This window comes from Lissotriton vulgaris, chromosome 11, assembly GCF_964263255.1.
Source record: "Lissotriton vulgaris chromosome 11, aLisVul1.2, whole genome shotgun sequence".
Classification (NCBI taxonomy): domain Eukaryota; kingdom Metazoa; phylum Chordata; class Amphibia; order Caudata; family Salamandridae; genus Lissotriton; species Lissotriton vulgaris.
The window spans coordinates 670878420-670899684 of NC_141699.1; the positions used below are offsets into that span (position 1 = coordinate 670878420).

Consider the following 21265-nt stretch of genomic DNA (forward strand, 5'->3'; position numbering starts at 1 on the left):
CCAATAAAAGTTTAAAAACAACACTTTTCGACTAAAGTGTATCTCCCATTATTTACTTGTTTAGTTGTATCCACTAGCATCACTCCATTGAGTGGCCAGACTTGAACGCTTTCTAAAATATTGATGTTGTGTTTTCTAACTTTAGCACCGCTTTGCTGAAATCTGTGGGCAGAAACATTCCATACAATTGTTGTTCTCACTCACAACACCTCTTGAAAACATTCAGTTTATTTAGTGGGGCCACAGTAATCTGGCATTGTTTTGACCCCTCTTGCAATCCATTGGCTATCTCGGATGGCCTTTATTAATTGTCTGTGTGCTCGTCACACAATCTCTTTGCGGCTGACACCGTAGTGCCTTCTAGCTGCCTGCCTGGACCTCCAAGTTCTGTGTGCTTTCTGCATAGAGTGTATAACTCGCTTAAAAAAGCTTAACTGTCTGGATTTAGGGGTATTTATAGCTACATTTTCCTTTTGTGGTATTTAAGCATCAGGGCTGGGTGGCCAAGTTGGTCCGTTAACTTAACCCCTTGTGTGCTTCGGACGGCCTCCGGCCATCCGACGTCACGGTGGGCGTGTGTGGAGGGCGGTCCGAACCTCGCCCACTCATTAAAACGTCCTCACAACGCAAACATAAAGTGTAACTCATTCTTTTTGATTGTGTAGTATTTTCAGTGCGTAGTGATTATGGTCCGTTTGAGGTCGGTAACATTAAAACCTATTTTATTGACGGAAACAATCTACACTTACTATCCACAAAACTACTGTACCATAGAGAAAACAAAAATAGAACCTTTTGCAAAGGCGAGACCATTTGGCTTTGCCCATGCTTGTTTTCTTTCTAATAACTGATCTGAAATGGATAGGTAAGTAAAAATCTTTTTTTTAAACGTAGTGCTTTGTTTTTTTTTGTTGCAAAAGTGAGTATGGGGGAGCAACATAGGAAAAGCAACACAAAGGACATGAAGCACACGGGTGAGAGAGAAACATGGAGTGGGAGGGGAAGAGAAGCACATGAGGGGGCAGATCAATGTGGAGCATGGGGGGAGAAGCACATGGCTTAGAGAATGTGTGGTGGAAGAGAAGCACACAGATAAGAGAGAACAACTTTCACATGGGGAAGTTAGCTGGAAACTACATCAACGATTGCTTAAGCAAAAAGTAGTTCCCTAAAGTGAACATCAAAAGGACGCAAGTAAAGAGACTAAGGTCCAGGGGAGGAACAGGTACAAGATGAACAAGGCAAGCCAACTAATAAGCAAGCAGTGAGTAACAAGAATGCCCACGAATGTTAAGCACTGGATGGGCTTTAAGCATGCTGTAAGATCTGGTAAGATGACAATAAGTCTTTTGCAACCACGCTCGTCTTTTGCAACCACGCTCAACCTAAAAACAGTTTTGGAAGGTAAATCATTTGCAAACATTTAATCTGATTTGTTTTTTTGTTTTTTAAATATCTTCTGCAATATTAAGTGACAAAACACTACGGATATCAGGTACAATTAATTTTTTTTTGCTGAGTTTTATATAGGGCGAACTAGACCCGAACCAAATAGAGTATCAGAGCGCTTTACATAGCACCAGTTACGTTACATGAGGACACACATTCATTTTAGGCACGGGGAGATTACGTGATTTGCCCAGAATCACAGGAGGTTTTGGCGTTGTTACCGAGACTCAAACCCAGATCCCCAGGTCTGAGGTCGAGCGCCCTAGCCGTTAGGCATTAGCCGATAAGTCTACAAAGTGCTCATTCCGGTTTTTTTTTCCGGAGGAATTGGCTTTCTCTTTTTTTTTCATTCAAATTTTGCCAATTTCATAGTTTAACAGAATTTAAATTTTTTCCACAATTGTATTGTTAAAGAATTTTGCACACTCTTAAAATCTCCCAATTTCATTCTCAGTAGCTCGCGTAAGGCATCAAATGGGAAGGAGGAGGAGAGAATTTCAAGTTCCAGATTAGCTACAAATGTGTTTTGCTTGCGTTTTTGAGGTCCTTGGGCATAAAGGGAAAAACCTACCGTTCCTCAACAGGCAAGGTTGTCTGAAATTGTCCCAGACATATCAGACAGACACTGTGGCACTTGGCTGCTTTAAATGAGGCAATTTCCTGGTAGAATACATAGCCTATGAGAGCCATAATCTGATCTTCTCCCTATCTGTTGCTGGATGACAAGTACTCCTTGTCGAACAGTGCTAGCAAATCCACTTATTGAAAACCCTTTAAACTTCTAATAGGTTGATTGTCTGCTGGAAAGCAGATACCTCCGATTCTCTTGGTACAGTCTTCTTTTGCTTTTTTCTTCACCTGCTGCCACATCTTTTGCACGACTCTACGCCTTTCCATCCGCACGTGGGATGTTATTAAGTTTAGGTTCACTCCGCGTTTCAATAATTCCTTACAGCACAAATATTCACTTTTTTTCTGCAACAAAGGCTACCTTATCCATTCTGTACTAGGATTCAAATGAGATCATTTACTGCTGGGAGGGCCACATTTCAAGGAGGGTTCCACTCCTACTAAGGGGAATGAATCTGTATACGACTGGAAAACGTCTTTGAGTTTGACAGTTTTGGTTTAAACAGGAAAATAGCAACTCTGCATATCGTTGATCATGAGGATGAAAGGAATATAAAGGAGAGAAATAGGTGTATGCGCGCATTCTCCAGTATTGGGGTGTCTTTCATAGATTCACATGCTTGAATATTCCCCGTCGTCGGAGTGGGAGTCCCACGGTAAATAAAATAGCAATAAATGCTAAATATATAATAATATATAATAAATATGTATATACATAATAAGGAAAAACCCAAAAAATGCATACAATAACCATCTGGTATCTAACCAAGAGTTTTCCACATAGGAATGCATGGGGAAGAAGAAGTTCCAATGCAGCCTATCCTTGTCATTATGTTAGTCCAAACTGCAGCCAATCAGGCGCCAGCAGCCCCCTAGAACCTTCTCCTCAGAGCTCAAGCCCTCAGATTTTCTACCGCACGTCGTGTGTAAGGGAGTCTCCCTGAGCTCTGCTCAGTTTTTCTTTCTTCAAGTGTTCCAGTTTCTTCCAAAATGTCTTCAAGTAAGAAGTCTCTCTTCAGAGCTTGCTCCTCCTGTGGAAAGCTGAGATTATTTCATGATGACCCACACAGTAAGTGTATTTACTGCCTTTACCCGGACCATGAAGTGGGTACCTGTAAACTCTGTAGAAAGTTCTCAGAGAAAACTCAAAAGGACAGAGAAGGCCGTTTACTTGTCTGGCTTCAGAGGCTTAAAGACAAAGATAGTGTAATTTCTGACGCTGAAAGTCTTGGGTCAGGCCGTTCTAAAGCAGCTTCTAAACGTGGTAGTGTGCAGGAGGTGCCTTCACCATTTCTTAAAAAGAGGAAAGTTTCCCTCACAATGACCCCTGCGGTGTCTTCACCTTTGCCTACCACGTCTGGGCCCACGAGACAAAGCTCTCAGGCTCCCTCTGCTTCAAAGTCCAGTTTTTCTGTGAGGAAAACGGATTTGCCGTCGACGACGGTGGTTTCTACTCCGTCGACGAGAATGGCTTTCTCTGGTTCCAAATCGACGACGACAGTCACAACGACGCTGGCCTCTGGATCGTCGTCGGCTTTAGCGTCGACGTCTTCATCGTCGATGAGAGTGGTTCTCAGCTCTAAGACTGTTTCTTCTGTGATTCCTATTTCATCTTCAACGACGAAAAAAGCTCACTCGTCGACGACCCGGTCGTCGTCGACTAGAGGTGTGAAGGCTTTGACTCAGTCGACGCTCTCGTCGACGAGCGCACCGTCGACGGCTATCCCGTCGACGAGGGGACCTGTTCCATCTGCTCCGTCGACGACCGCTCTGTCGTCGGCCGCTCCGTCGACGACCGCTCCGTCGACGATGACTCCGTCGACGATGGCTCCGTCGACGATGGCTCCGTCGACGATGACTCCGTCGACGATGACTCCGTCGACGAAGACATTGAAAGTAAAGGTTCCGTCGACGATGACTCCATCGATACCACTGAAGACTGCTCCGTCGACGGTCTCCTCGTCGACGATGGCATCCAAGTCGATCCCATCGCAGAAGTCAATTGATGTCATGCCGTCGACGCGTACGCAGGACACAATTTCGACGCCGGCCTCTTCTTTTGCTACAATGCCTCTATTGCCCTTGCAGTCCAGCAAACCACAGTTCGAGACTCTTACAGAGCAAGAGATGATTAATCCTCCATCTCCGCTGTTTGCGACTGATTCTGATCAAGAGTCTGATGACCAAGCTCACAGTCTTTCGGATCTAAATATTAAGTGCCAAGACCTCAGTAACGACGAGGAAGATGTTTATGGCCAACATCAAACGACTCTCACTCAAGTTCCGACTGCGATGTTGCCTATCTCCATGATATCAAACCTCCAAAGTATGTTGGAAGACTACAATCGGCGTTTCCCACCAACGCCACAGGTTACAACGGTCCCATCAGTAATGAATCCAGTTTCTAACCCGATTCTGGCTCCTCCTCAACCAGCGTCGCCTGTAACTGTTCACCGAACTACATCAGTTCGTGTTCACACTACCATCTACCCGGAGGATGATGATGACGAGAATCCTCCAGAGCGTGAAGATGGTGAAGTTTCTGAAGTTGATGAGGATGGTGAGGAACATTTGGCGGAGTGGGATGACTATCGTGCTCAAACACCATCTCCTTCTCAGGTGCCTGCAGCGGATTCTCCTCCAGTAGACATCGCGGGCTTCCACCAGCTAATGGATAGGGCAGCACAGCGATTCAAATTGCCACGAGCACACCGAGAGGAAGATTGCTTCCTATACGATTTCAAAAACCAACCCCTGAAACAGATCCACACAGTCCCGATTATAGATTTCATCTGGTCTGAAGGAGAGAAAATAATGAAGACGCCAAACTCTCTACCAGCACAGCTGCCAAGGTTGGAAAAGAAATACAAAGCTCCTACAGGATCTCCAGCATGCCTTACAGGTCAACCTAAGCCCGACTCTGTCGTCACGCAGGCAGCTCAACGGGGTTCAAAGAATCCGGCGTCTACAATCACTGCTCCTCCGGACCGTGAGGGCCGTCGCCTGGATGCTATTGGGCGAAAATTTTCCTCCATGTCCTCTACAACAGTTCGAGTAGCTAACGCAATGGCCATTTTAGGCCGTTATGACCGTCAGGCTTGGGCTGACATGGCCGCCTATGTAGCGTTACTCCCAGATGCTTCCAAGACAGAAGCACAGAAAATTCTGCAAGAAGGAGAAAGGACGGCAGAAGAACTTATAGATTGTGCAGTGGATGTAGCCTGCACCGGTTTTCGCCAGCTCGCTGGAGCGGCCGTCCTGCGTCGCCAGGGTTGGTTACGCTCAACTTCGTTTCGGCAGGAAGTTCAGGCACGAATCCTAGATATGCCATTTGACGGCGAGTCATTATTTGGAGCGCATATTGATGAAGCGCTACAATCCATTAAAAAGGACACGGACACTGCACGTGCTTTGGGTACCCTTCAGTTTAAGAAGCAGCCCTTTCGGGGTGCGCGAGGACGTGGCACTACGTCCACTTTTCGTGGAGGAAGCAGTCAATACCGGTCCTTCAACCAAGGTAACCAGCGTTACACCGGTAATCGCCAGCAGTCTTCCCGTCAGCAGCCTGCCAGAACTTACAGAGGGAAGTCTAATTTCAGAGGACAATCCAACAAACGTCAATGACTCCTCTATCGAACGGAGAATTGGAGGTCAAATCTCTCTGTTTGGTTCTCAATGGTCCTCCATTACTACGGACCGTTGGGCACTCGACATTGTGAAGAGAGGCCATGCATTGGAATTTGTCGAGGTACCTCCTCCAACGCCACCTTCCGGACCACCACCTCCGCACCTCAAAGAACTATTGCATCAGGTTCGCCTTCTCCTTCAGAAAGGTGCGGTGGAAGTTGTGCCAAAGTCGCAGAGAGGGAAGGGGTTTTATTCTCGTTTTTTCCTCGTCATCAAAAAGAACGGAGAATGGAGACCAATACTGGACTTGAGAGCACTCAATCATTATCTCAAGGACCAGACCTTCCGTATGCTCACGCTTACAGAGATCTTGCGTTTGCTCTCAGTCGGAGATTTCATGACTACCATCGATCTCCGGGACGCCTACTTCCATGTCCCAATCCTAGCGGCTCATCGCAAATTCCTGCGCTTCAAGGTGGGGCACCTTCATTTCCAATTCAGGGTCCTTCCATTTGGCCTCCGTTCAGCCCCCCGAGTCTTTACAAAAATGTTGGCTCCGGTCATGGCTTTTCTTCGTCTCCAAGGCATACAGATATTCCCATATCTCGACGACTGCCTCCTGAAGTCACAATCCCACGCACAACTTCTACACCATACTGCAATCTGCCAGACAGTATTCCGTTCCTTGGGTCTGTCCATCAATCTGGAGAAATCTCAATTGCAGCCAACAACTTGCAAAGATTTCCTAGGAGCAACGCTGGACACCAACCTAGCCAAAGCATTTGTCTCCCGGGAACGTCAACAGAGGATCCTCCGGCTAGTTTCGCTACTTCTCGCAAAGAAGTGCGTTTCAGTCCGCTTATTGAAGTCTTTTCTAGGGATGGCTTCGTCATGCATCGCTCTTGTCCCTCATTGCCGACTACGAGCACGACCTATCCAACAGGCTTTGGACAAGCAGTGGCGTCAAGTCACCGGTTCCTTCAACGATCAGGTCTCCATCACCATTCCCATGAAGAAGGCGCTCAGATGGTGGGCACAACCACACCAGCTAGCAGCAGGCACGTCTTTTCTGTCCAACACCCCAGATCTAACACTGACGACGGATGCCTCCCTGGAGGGCTGGGGAGCTCACCTCCAAGACCTGTCCGTGAAAGGGAAATGGACTTCCCATCAAAAGACCTGGCACATCAACAAGTTGGAGCTTATGGCTATCTTTCTGGCCCTGAAATCATTTCAACCAGTGCTGCAGGGAGAGTCAGTTCTCATACAAACGGACAACACGACCTGCATGCATTATATAAACAAACAGGGCGGAACGAAGTCTCCGGTGTTATCCCGCCTGGCAGAGGCGATTTGGGACTGGTCCATCAATCATCAAATCCAAATCACTGCAGTACATCTTCCGGGGTTGTCCAACCTCCTGGCGGATTCCCTAAGCAGATCCCGATCATCCAACCACGAGTGGGAACTCCACCAGCCAACACTCGATATGGTCCTTCACCGTTGGGGATTCCCTGCAATCGACCTCTTTGCGACTCCAGAGAACCGCAAATGCCCCGCTTACGCAAGCTGGCATCCCCACAAAGGGTCCCAAGGCAATGCCCTTTTGATGGATTGGTCGAATCTCTTCGCCTACGCTTTTCCTCTGATCCCTCTAGTGCCTCGTGTACTTTGGAAGATGCGGAGAGAGCCTTGCCACATCCTTCTGATTGCTCCCAGGTGGCCACGACAGGCGTGGTTCTCAGAGCTGCTACTCCTGTCTCAATGCAAACCCATTCTTCTTCATCCTCGAATGGATCTTCTCTCCATGAACAGGGGTCAAATCTACCATCCGGACCCCTCTTCCCTGAGCTTGTCAGCCTGGAACCTGAGCACTGTGAATTTGCACATCTAAGCATCCCTCAGGAGTGTCGTAACATCCTCGCTCAGGCCAGGGCTCCATCAACTATAAAAACCTATAAGTTGAAATGGAAACGCTTTTGCCACTGGTGTGCAGACGCCGGAGTACATCCTTTGCGTGCCACGCCCGCTGAGCTCCTCCCTTTCTTTCTCCATCTGGCTCAGTCGGGTTTGTCACATGCTACTTTAAGAGTTTTTCTGGCGGCAATATCACGCTTCCGCCATGATGGCTCCGCCTCCTTATGCTCATCCAGATTGATACGTCAATTCTTCAAAGGACTTCTTCGGACTTTTCCTCCAGTTCGGCGTCCTCCCCCAGAGTGGCGCCTCAACATTGTCCTGTCACAATTAATGACTGCTCTGTTTGAGCCAATCCATAGCGCAGACCTCAAGTATGTCACCTGGAAGGTTGCGCTTTTACTTGCTCTGACGTCCTCACGTCGAGTGAGTGATATGCATGCTTTCACGATTAAACAACCATTTCTACAGTTCAAACCGGATTCTGTGCTTTTACGCACTAACCCTACTTTCCTTCCAAAAGTGCCGTCAGACTTCCACATTAATGAACCTGTTATACTGAAGTCTTTCTTTGCCAATCCGCAATCTCCTGCGGAACAACGCCTGCACTCTTTGGACATTAAAAGATGTTTAAAGTTCTACATCAGCAGAACAGCCCAGTTCCGAAAATCGGATCAGCTCTTCGTGGCCTATGGCCGTTTTCAAAAAGGGCGACCAGTCACCAAACCTACAGTAGCCCGCTGGGTGGCTTCGGCGATTGCTTTCTGCCATCAGAAAGCGGGAAAGCCTTTACAGTCTACAGTACGAGCCCACTCTACCAGGTCTGTGGCCTCTTCGACTGCACTCTTTGCCGGAGTTCCATTGCATCAGATTTGCAGAGCAGCCACGTGGTCCAGCAGGCACACGTTCACGAAGCACTACAATCTGGGTGCCATGGCTGAAGGGGATACCGCAGTGGGACAAGCTGTGCTCCGTAATCTTTTTCAATAAGGTGAGCCTCTGTTCTACCCTCCTCCTATGGTTTCCAGTCTTATGCATGTCTTCTCTATGTATACATATAGTTTTGTAACTTCTATGGCATGGTTTACACCTGTTGATTCCAACCGTTTGTGTATACATTGCATCCTGGAAACTTTGTGTTCGGATACGGACTGCTTACTATTCTATATTCAAGCATGTGAATCTATGAAAGACACCCCAATACTGGAGAAGAACAATTGTTACTTACCTGTAAACAGGTGGTTCTCCAGTATTGGTGTCTTTCATAGATTCACATGCGACCTTCCCATCCTCCCCTCAGAGGCTCGCTTCTCCTCATAGACTCTGTGGTCACTCTTGTGCTACGAAAATCTGAGGGCTTGAGCTCTGAGGAGAAGGTTCTAGAGGGCTGCTGGCGCCTGATTGGCTGCAGTTTGGACTAACATAATGACAAGGATAGGCTGCATTGGAACTTCTTCTTCCCCATGCATTCCTATGTGGAAAACTCTTGGTTAGATACCAGATGGTTATTGTATGCATTTTTTGGGTTTTTCCTTATTATGTATATACATATTTATTATATATTATTATATATTTAGCATTTATTGCTATTTTATTTACCGTGGGACTCCCACTCCGACGACGGGGAATATTCAAGCATGTGAATCTATGAAAGACACCAATACTGGAGAACCACCTGTTTACAGGTAAGTAACAATTGTTCATACCCAATCACAAACCAAAAAAACACATTGGCAACACATGTCCCACTTACTGTAAATGAGTTGCATTCCACCCCTCTCAAAACTAAATCAATTGTAAAAGCCCGACAGCAGTGAACCATATATGTAATGTCACACACAACACCTGCTTTTTTACTAAAGTGTTGTGTAAACCTAAGAGGGAACTGAAAACCATAGACACCCCCATATTATGAGGTGGAACGAAATTGTACTAGTATGCTCAGAAGTTCTTGTTATTCATGTTTACATCTGTTGCACAATTGTCTATTTGGGGATCTCAGCAAATGTAAAGGCTGACGGAATCTGGATAGTCTTTCGACAACCTTGCTGTAGTAGTGCATTGTATGGACAATAGGGAAAATGTGAAAACATGGTTATCGTAATTGTTTGTTGTGAACCAAGACTGTTACATTCCTGTAAAATTGTGCAAATCTTATATGTAACATGTATGCAGGTGGAACTTAACTAAACTCAATAAACAGATGTTTTTTTTAAAAAAAGAGAGAGAAATAGGTGTATATTGAGCTTTAATGGTGGCAGTGATGACAGGAATTTCTCTATAACTGAATTTCAATGTACGTTATCCAGAGGTTTATTAGGTAGATGCTCTGAGACAAATCTTGTGTCCCCCACCTACTCACTTATTTCTATATTTATTCGTTCGCTCGAATATTAAGTGAAAAAATAGTATGAAAACTAAACGTTTGCCTTTTCCTTTTTTGAATTCTTGTGTACAGACGTCAATTGCATAATTTTACTCCAATCCTTTAATTGAGATTGGTTCTTCTTACGTTGCAAAGCAATGCTCTAAAATTCATCTTTCCATAGCTTCACCCTTGTATTTGCTAGTAGTTACGGAGGTGCCAGTGCCCACCTCCTAAATCATTTATCTTTTAAGTTATTTTTTTTTAACAGTTGCCTAGTGTGTGAGCACTATAATTTAGTATTTATAAAAACTATTTTTAACTAAGGTGGAAATTTCTCAAAACATATGCTCTCTTTTAGACAAACCGCAATAATGATCATTCTTCTGTGCTTTCATGTTTCAATATCTCACAAATAGTCAGAGGTGTACAAACTAGTTCACTTGGGTGCAGTTACCTTTTCTTAAAGTCACATTTCTGTAAGTAGTGGTCAGGCGTCCTGGTGCCAAATATAGGGCCCATTAGTGGAAAATCAAGACGCTTTGAATCCTGATATATATAGATGTGTTGTCCATGTCTGCCTAAGCTTGGCACTAATCCTTTTTTTTTGCTTTCCTTTCTAGGAGAAAACTTGTTCCTTTAAGCAGAAAGGTGGAGAGGAGAGAAAAAAGACGAGAGGTTATTGGATTTTCTTTACTGTGATTCTTGTCATTTTTTCCCAGTTTCCTGTTCTTTAAAGTTTTTCATTTTCTGTTTAACGATATTGAAGATGACTCATACTTAGACAAAGTTCTCACCCTTCCCATCAACATATTCCGTAACCCCACATTTTTTATCTATATGCATTTATCAGATAATCACCATTTCTGGTAATTACCATCTAAATGCAATTTTTTTATTTAAATTGTTTTTAACCTGTGGTGTTATTGTGGCTTACAAGGTATCGTGCCCATTTCAAAATAGAATCATTGTTCAGTCATTGTGTTAAGTTGCCCACCAGATCTTTAGGTAATATCAGTCATCTTTTTCATGTATGCTGTTTCACATAATGTATCCGCAGTGGACGAATTGCATAGTTTTTAACCCATGTACATTTTTTGATGAAGTTAAGTGAATAATGGAACCTGCAGAATTTCAAACATTGAAGTTTCATTACTAGGCACGTCAGTCTTTATCTTGTCTTTCGTTGAGACTGAACACTCAAAGTTATGTATATGAAAAATGTTTTAATTTAAAAAAAAAAATTGAGAACGTGTTAGAATTGGAATGCACAAATAAGAAGTTAGGGACAGGTGTTATTTGTGAGTGATGGCATGGTAGGAACCATAATGGAGTCAAGTAAATGTCCTGCCCCCTCATTGCTGATTATATTTCCTGTTTAGTTGTCCGATTGAAAAATAATTCATTGTTTTACTTCGTCTACAAGGGTCACCTGTCAGTAGGTGGCGGAGAAAAGGGAGGAACAGAGGTTGAGCAAGTTTCACTCACTCCCTTATTGCCATTTTATTAACAATAAAGGGAAAATCTAGTTTGGGAGTAGCCTTTAATTTCCTATTTCTGTCTTAATTTTTCAGTTAAAAGTAATTCAGGGATTTTTAGAGAAATAATTTTTATTGTGTTAATTTCCCTGAACTAACTTTTCTGCAAAAATACTGTTACAATCTTATTTCAGTGATGTGTATTCTAATTTGTGCAACAGGCATTTGCTTGTCGTTCTTCCTTGGTAACGTGGCAAAGTGGTAGTTTTCTTGATTTGCTTTAATGCACTTTATATTTTTTTCTAATCAGGAAAAGGCGTTGGTGGCAGCTCAAGTGGACAATGCGATTGAAAAAGAACTGCTAGAGCGGCTGAAACAAGGAGCGGTAAGGACACACTCTGGAGCATTAGGCTTATTTGGCAACTATTCCCAAAGATATGGGGTTAATGTTTTTGCTTGTTATCAACTATACCACCAGCTATGAATGCAGTGAGTAGGTTGTTCTGTCAGACCTTGCAGTGCAATTGTACTTCTAGTGCAAAGGTGACCCACTTTTCCCTTTAGTAGTTAAAATATTTCACAGTGTTGTAAAACTGATCATTTGATGGACTATGGCCTAGTTTATTGATGCGGCCCCTCTGAGAGATGTGTAGTTTTTTTTTTATTTAAAAAAGTCTCCATTGGGTTTTATAAAAACAGAACAGAGAAGATAATGATATGATAGTTTAGCAGGGTACATAATAAGCAAGTCAAGTACCAACTTTTTTCAGTCTAAATAAATTAGACCATAAAAGCGCACCAAAAAAGTACAGTAAAAAGATCCCACTTCATTTACATCAATACATATAAAAACAATTCATTTAATTTCACATATAAGAAGAGAAAATGCAAGAATGTAAAAATCTCAAGTCAGGGTCCGCCATACATTCTCATTCAAATCTCTTATTGTGATTCATAGTAACTAATTTCATTTTTTTAAACTAAAATCCTTGTTTTGTAATAACTGGTTAATAAAAGACTTGTATCATTTGATCACTTATCAACTATCATACAAAGTTGCTCGCGTCATCTATCGAGATGTTTTTTCTGGCATAAAAAGCACCCCCAAAAAGCATGACAATCTACAACAGATATCAATGGTGGGTAATGTTTGTAAAAAAAGATACGCCGGACGGCATTGAACTGTAATGGCTTTAAAATGCATCAGATATAGCATTTCCTCCACTTATAATCAAATTTGCAGAACGTGCATTGTGCTCTGTATCATCGTTTTGTCACAGGGACTTTAACTAAATTTGGAGACCAGTCATTGGGTTCAGGGAAACTAACCATACGGTGAAAAATATCCAATTGAAAACGTGTTCGGACAAATCTGTGCCTTGAGTTGGGTACAACTTTAAAGTATGGCTGCATATCATAATTAGCTAAGATAAGCTGATTTCTCAGAACAGTGGGCTTTAACAGTTCTGCAAACAACCTTCCTTCCAATTTCTACTAGAGTTTCGGGGTTATTAAAGTAGTCTGTATGCCCCAGGTCTTGACAAAAACGTTGTATGTATATCAACCATGGCATTCGTGTATGCAGAGTTGTTTTTAAACAGTCTCTTATAATAGCACAGTTAAAAGCATAATAAGCATGCTACATATGCTGGATCAGGTGATGACCTGTGAACTTTAGAAAAACAGAAAATAACTCACTAAAATGAAAGAGCAGTATCCAAAAGACAGCTTTTAAGGCACAATAAGGGAAAGTAAAGAAATTGAGAAAAATTAAAGAGCAGTTCACTGAGGGTCTTCTATCGTCCAAGAACAGTACGCTATTTTATTAGCCAAGCCGATAGTCGTGCCAGGGAGTATAACACATATCACTAGTGACAGTACAGCATAATGAATCCACATTCATACAAAGTTTAGCATACATATTTGGCACACAGAGTGAGAATGCATTTTGGGGGGGTGGGAGGGGGGGGGGGAGTGTGACCTACTGTTCATGTCTGAGCTCAAACTCCTGTCTGAGTGAGGGGGCAGTCTATGACCCATGGAGGATTATGGAGGTTTTGTTGTAGTAAAATAGCTATCAAGCGACTCCCAGACGTTATTTAGTGTTTTTCCAGGGGGGGTTCTGCAGAGTGATATTATCTGCCCCTCTTAGGCAGGTAATCCAATTCAGCCAAGTACTTAAGGAGGTAGCAGCTTGGTCTCCCACTAGGCCAATACCGAGTTACAAGCCAAAGTTAGTAGTATGTCCACTAAACGTCTATCATTCTGTGAATATATTTGGGGATCTAAAAATACCTGAATTTAGGATAGGAAGTCCTTTTGAAGTCTGGTCCCACAAAGCGTGTGGATAAAGTCAAAAACGCTATTACAGAAAGAAGAGACTGCACTGCAGTGAAAGAGTAGGTGGTAGAGGTCCCTGTTAGCTTCATTACCGTTCTAACATGCTGGGTCTTCTCTAAGACCCATTTTATAAAGCCGAGCAGGTGTCTAGAATGTCCTTTGTAGGAGCCAGTGTTTTGTTTGGGGGAGAAAGGTTAAGAGCTTGTGGTATACTACTGATATCCAAATTAGCTGACAGTAATCTGAGGGGATGGACCCATGGCTATCCCGTTTCTTTATGACTGCCGCTATGATGGATGTGGATTTTGGTTTTAAAATGTGGTAAGGCTTGGAGGATTTGGTGACTGGACTTGTCGAGGGAAAGTATTATTACCTTAATGATGAAGGGATCTTTGTCCGGGTAACTTATTGGACAAGATGACTTTGAGCTTGAGAAAATCATATAAGTGTATGTCCCTCTAGTAGGTTATATTTTTGTTGGAGTTCTCTGAAGGATCGAGGCACTTCAGGTGTGCCAAATTGTTTTAAGAAATGGATGCCTTTCCACACCCATGAGCACAAGAATATTGTTTTTCTGCAGATTTTGATCTTTGGGTTGTGCAAGATCGACATCAGATTAGATTTGTACTTTATAAATAAAACAATAGCATTGTACGTTATTCAAAGGCATATCTGTAACCGAACCCCTTGTATGACAATTACCGGAACTTGTCTTTTCACCTCAACCCAAAATCATCATCCGCTTTTTTTCTGGCATGGTCAAACTAGAAGGTGGGCAGAAAATATTGAATGTTCAGTGAAATGGAGAACTGTTTTGGGGCTTTTCTTAATTAGAGAAAGTTTTTATGTAGAATTTGGGTTTTCACGTTTGTGGCTTCGAAAACCATCATTGACGAGCAGAATTTGCCTTTATAGAGTTCCTTACCCATTTCCGTTTTTGTTGAGGATCCCACCTGTAACTATGGCAATAAATAACCGCTCCTCAGTACAACTCTATTCCTGTCAAAGAAATTAAAGTACACCGTTCCAACTAAAGCCATCAAAAAGAGAAACTGTGTGCCCAGAAATCATAGTGAGTTTTTTACTATGACTTTCCAGGTTGAAGGTGGCAGAGTACAGGTAAAAAGCGTGTAATCTGCCGACCACTTGAACCGCATGCTACTTTCACTGACCTTATTACAGACTTCGACGCTTCCCTCGCCATTGACTCCAAGGACTACATCTTATTAGACTTCAACTTCCACCTGGAAGTAGTAAACAACACCAACTCACTCCACTGTACTCCTCGGAAGCCTAGAAAACGTTGGAATGGCACATGTCCCCAGACACACCCTCACCCCAGTTTTCGCCTCCTGCAACTGCATCAAAATCATTGCAACCATGCCTCTTACCTGGACTTATCACACCATGATCCAATTCAAAACCACATCCCTCGACAAACAGAACCCACCCACACATCTGGCATGCTGGAGCAGCATCTTGGAATTAAACTGGCATGACACCCTGCGCTTGAACCAGCCTAACAGATGATGACCTAAATAGCGAAATCAAACAGACTAGTGGATCACAAAATATGCCTACTTCCTGACACTCTGTAAACACATTTCACAGAAGCGGACCTAGAAGCTAGCTGGTACACTTCAGATTTTTGCCAACAACTGGAAGAAGATGGAGAACGATTCCCCACGAAAATGACAAGAAAACCTCTATAGAAGCCTTGCTACACTACCACCAGCTGATCAGGGAAACCAAGAGGAAGGCCCTAGCAGAAAGCATAGACAACAGCTCCAATAGCTGCAAAGAACTCTTCTTAGTCATCAAAGACTTTACTTTTCCAGTGTCCACCCTGAGCAGCAGCATCCCCTTGCAAGAACCATGCAATAACCTCTCGGAGCTCTTCAGCATCTACAACTTCGACCTTCAACCAAACCCTCACCTCCAGTCTACCCAAAAACCACCTCGAAAACTCACTGATTACCTGGAAAACCAGTGCCACAGAAGAAACAGCCAATACCATGAGGACCATCCTCTCCAGGGCACCGACGGACCCTCCAGCCCCCACCTCTTCTACATTTGGGCACCTCCCACCCCCATCAGCAAAGTCCTCACCTGCTTTAAACCCATCCCCACTGCTATGTTCCTGAAGACCTGGACACATTCAGTGGCCAACGCACTGCTAAAGAAACCCTCAGCAGACCTCACACTACTAGCAAACTACCACCCGTTCTCCCTTCTACCATACCTAGCCAAGTTCATGGAGATAGTCATTAACATCTTGCTATCTCAACACACACTAACTCCTAAGCACCAGTCGGGCTTCCAGCCCAAGCACTGCACACAGTCCACCCTCGTCACCGCAAAAGGGCACATCAGGATGATCCTCGCCTGCGGAAAAACAGCAACCTTCCTAATGCTCGATCTCTTTGCAGCTTTTGACACGGTTTCGGACTCCGTCCTGATCAGAAGACTACTTGAAACAGGTATCCAAGTACCCCTTCCTCAATTGGATCTGCCCCTTCCTCACAGGAAGAACACAAAAAGGCAGCCTGCTACCTTCCCTGTCGAAAGTCAATTTCCTCATCTGCGGTGTGCCCCAGGGATCTTCTGTCAGCCCTACCTTATTCAAAATCTGCATGACCCGCTGGCAGACCTCATCAGATTACACAACACTAACATACTTTTCTACGCTGAAGGTACCCAAATGATTATCAAAAATCAACTTCAGCACCTCTATAAAATCCAACTGCCTCAAACTCAACCCAGACAAAAAGGAAGTGGTGATCTTAGGGAAGAAAACCTTGACTTGGCCCCACATCCATGCCAGAAATGTAGCTATCATCCTGGACAACAAGCTCAACCTGACAGCCCCAAGTAAACGCAATGACATGCACCTATATCTTGAGGATGCTGCATAGGATCTTTAGTTGGCTACCAAACAACACGAGGAAAACTATCACACAGGCCGTAAGCGTCAGCAGACTTGGCTATGGTACTGCCCCCTAAGCTGGAATCGCCAGGAAGCTCCTGAACAGTCTCCGAACCATCCATAACTCTACTGCTAGACGCATCCTCTACCTACCTTACCACACCCACATCACCTCACACCTCCGGGTACTTCACTGGTTCCCCATACAAGGACGCACCCAGTTCAGGCCCCTAACACACACAACACTGGCCTCACAGCCGCCTCCCCTTTCACTTACCTGCCAGGCACCTCTGCTCAGCCAGCTTCTCACATAACCCCATTCCAGAACAAAATCCGTAGTCTCTTTTCTCCTACATCTCCCCCAAAGCATGGAACAACCTCCCACATCACACCGAAGCGTCCTCATTGCTTTTTGAAGGTCTCAACAAGCTGAAAACCAGGCTCTTCAAATAAATTCTTCAAGGGGGCAGACGCCTACTCGCTGGCAATGTGCCTGGATACACTCTATGGTGATTAGCGAGCTATACAAATCAACATAACATCAGTTTTGTATTATAGGACCTATCCAAATTCTGGCTCCATGCCTCAGCGCATTTAATTGTCTTTTTACAGCTAAGTCTAAGGTCAACAGGAGAATACATAGTACCAGGACCCATGCACTCACACTGCAAAGGATGAGACAGCGAATTGTCACAGTTAAGAGCCGGGTTAAGCAGACGTGTTGTTTGTAGTGCGTCGCTTGTTACAGTCCCTAAAATTGTGGTCAATCCCAACTATGAAAAGGCAGATCACACCTTCACAAATCGATCTCTACAAGCGACAACTGGACACCTCTCTTGAGATGGAAGAAATGACCGCTTGGGAAATGTAGGCAACTGGATATGGCCCTCCATGTTAATATATAGAAGCTCAGCCCCAAAGTCTTTCAACTGCATATCACAAAACGGTTGTAATTTTAATCAAAATGTACTAGGACAATGTATTTACGACTCCGCTTGGCCATCTGTTGACAGAAGTAGACATTTTGCGCTGGTCTGGTAGTGGAAGATATTCTGTGCATAAGTGACTTATGTCGCAATTTTCTGCTTGACTCATGAACTACTGTTAAAGGGAATGTTCTTCGGTAGCAGTCTATCCATAATGGCAGTGTTTAGCACAAGTTTACCTTTAAAGTGCTTTCGCAAGGAAATACTCATTAAAACACAATTGGTTGGATGCGTTAGGGATCATTGTCACCCGAGACATTGTTGCTGTTATAGATTTTCACATCATTATGGAAGACAGGCGCGAAACTATCCACTAGATGGCGCCTAATGCCAAGCATATAAACCCATGTCCAATATCAAACTAGTGTTATGTTTCAGTATCGTCTCTTTTCTTTGGCGAAGGAACACATATTTTCCGGGAAACTATAGCAACATTATGTCATAGGCTACAATTATTAAGGCGCCTTTTGCGTGGGGTGGATTTTGACTGTCAAATGTTGCTAAATCTGCAGTTGCGTGAAGTGGTTGCTGATAGATCGCACGGGAAAGTGCGCTGTGACATTTAAGGCAGCCATCTGCTTGTTTTTTTATTTATTTGATCTAGATGGCTCAGCGGAATAATTCTTTAGCTGCTGGTATCAGTATCAACCTCTAGAGTAGAGTCAGTGTGCAAGAGGAGTGTGTGAATGACCACAAGTTCATGTGTTTCTGGACATTCACAAACGTTCAAAGTAATCCTGTCTTGAAATGCCCACTTGTCACCCAGCGCATTGCATTTACTCCTAAATAATATCACGTGGAATATAATTATTTAGAACCGAAATATCACCGGTTTGCATTGGTATCGGTTATAAATCCAGCCGTTTGCACATGTAGTCTGGTTGACAAGCAAACGTGAGTTTGTGAATTGGGTCCACAAAGTATCCATTTTAAGGCCGGTTTAAAAAAAAGAAAAAAAAGACCATGATGTTGTTAAATCTGAGTTTGGATTTCCAGTGATGGTTTCTACTAATTTCGGGGGTTCAACAGCAGGCCATTAAATATTGAACATGCGTGCTATAAATGAGAATTTCACACTTCCTTGTATCTATATTTTTGGGAAAATATGCATTAAAATACTCTGCTAGATCTCTTTCTTCCAAAAATGTTGAAGGGTGCAACAATGGGGAGGTGGGCACCGTGTTGTACAAGAAAGGTGTTGCTACTTATCGAATTACCCATGCAGTGTCACAATTGTTTAATATTCCTGTGATATTTGGGTTGTTGGAGGCTGCTGGATAGGGAAGTGACTCACTGGACAACACCCCCACTCTGAAAATCATTCAAGCGCCACTGTCCCAATAAATAGATGGTAATAACTTAGAAGATCTCATCGCTTGTAGAATCGAATCTTCAAGATTGACTGTGTACCAAGTGGGTGCTGTAATGTGCATTTCTTCAGGTCTCTGATGATGCTTTACCGGCAAGCGTGGTGTATCCTTAGTAAGGGGTAGTGTTGTGCTTGTAAGAGGGTGTTGTGTAAGTGGAACCCAATATTTGGTCTTAAAACACTGAGAGGTCCTTCACTGTACCATTGTTAATGGAAAGTTAAGTATAGCAGCAAAAATTAGCATTTTCTGAAAGAGCAAAGAGAAACTGGTGCATCACTTCTGTATATCGACCCACGGAGATACAGTTACAGGTGTGCATGTTTTGTTTAGGTTTTTAGTGAGTTATGTAATATTTGTTAGGACGTTGTGGTAGACATTCACAAACTATTTATGTATTTTCTTATCCTTACAATTGAGAGTGGATGAACTAACCACATACAATTACAAGTGTAACAACTGGTCAACACAAAATTCAAACTCTCTGCGGTATTGCATCCATCATCTTGTGTGATGAACTGTTTGGGGGTTGGGGCAACAAGGGAAGAGGTAAACGTTGACCGGGTCGTTTCAGAAGTTCATGCTTAATGCGAGCTTGGACAAATGTTAAGTTGGATTTAGCACTGAGGTAAAAAACAATCTTTACCTCTTTAGCGGATTAAGCTGTTTGCAGCATTATCCATAAAGTGCCACAATCCAGGGGAGGGTCATAACTGTGCTTGTAGTTGTTTTGATTTCAGCTGTGTCCAAAACACTCAGACCCGCGCACATGAATTCGTACATTTATAAAATGTTGGAGGATCCCACATTCTTTGAAAGCTCATTATTGGAATGCATTAGCCAGTAGTACCCCATTAGGCGTAAGGGATAGGAACTGTTAAATATCTTTGTGGAGTGTTTCACCTGCCCTGATCATATGGCCGAGATACCCGCCACCCCCTCTCAACACAATCCCCAAGAATTGGGAAACCGGAAACAGTTCTTGAACTTTTGGAAGGCGGGAAGGGAGTCACCCTTCCCGGCCGTATTTATTAAAATATGAAACAAAAGAAAACATTAAAATAACAGTTTCATATAATGTACAATTTCATTTCCACATTACGATGTTTGGCTAACCTTAACAGATCTCTAATACAAAGGTTCTCCTAGCCGAACTAACATCCTACAAAACATTTGACTTGAAATTGTACATCCTAACGTTAAGGGCCAACGGCAAGGTCGTAACCGGTGTCAGATCCCTAAACCAGAAATACCCCCCTCACTTGTGAGAGGAGCGACCGCACAGAGGCGTACCTCAAGTGCATCTACCAATTTCCCTTTGTACTTGACGGGGGCCCCAATAAACTCGACGCCATTTAACGGTCGTTCGAGGACTCGTGTGAGGTGTCTAAAAAGGTAGCGTAAACCCCCTCCCGCACCCCACACAACTTACCCATCTGCCGTCGCAGATGTCCTGGCCCCGGGAAATTCCCCAGGAGGGGCCGTAGCCCCTCCTATCCAGGAAGGGGCCTTGACCACCTTTCCTTTCCTTCCGGCGGCCTCTCCTTAGACAGGACCGCCTCCCCGTTGAGGGGCCAATTGGCCACCTCCCCCGCGCGCTCCCATCCGTAATGGGTGACGCCCCCTCATAGGGATCTTCGAATTACTGCTCACCGATCATGACCTTACCGCCCGACCAAAATAAATACGACAGTTCTACCTAAGTTACTAAGATTTACAAAGCAAAACAACATTTATTATCAAGCGTAAATACTTATCAATCCTTGTCAAAATTACTTTATTTGCAAAACATACTGAAAATAACCAATCTTTATTGCATCTTTAAGAAATTTCACGACAATCATCACAACCTGTAAGGAAACAGAGAAAAAAAAGATACTATATCAACTGTATTCACAACGAATCGCTGTCCTCAGGGGCTGGTGGGTGGGTCATAATTGCTCTTCGTTCCGTCTCGAGCTCACGTGCAGCGGGGAGGTGCAGCTTCAGAGCACAGGAACAAGAGGATGCTTTCTTGGCTTCCGCTCCTTTTATCTGTCTTCAGGGTGGGCGTGAACCCGCCCCCGCCTGCCTCCGAGGGCGTGGCCGCGTCGGTGTCTAGGCCAGCCCACTCTAGGGCGGGAAAAAGGCGCGCCCCGGCTACGCCGCTTCGGGCATACCAGCCGAGACTCGCCTCCCGC

General features: G+C 43.9%; 1 protein-coding gene across 1 annotated transcript in view; it reads left to right on the forward strand.

Moving 5' to 3' along the window:
- The window catches only part of MAK16 (MAK16 homolog), a 109916-nt gene that overhangs the window by 77816 nt on the left and 10835 nt on the right, over positions 1-21265 (forward strand). The window contains exons 6-7 of the mRNA XM_086943770.1: positions 10612-10666; positions 11777-11851. Of these exons, the coding sequence (XP_086799896.1) occupies positions 10612-10666; positions 11777-11851 (130 nt within the window). The remainder of the gene's footprint in view (positions 1-10611; positions 10667-11776; positions 11852-21265) is intronic.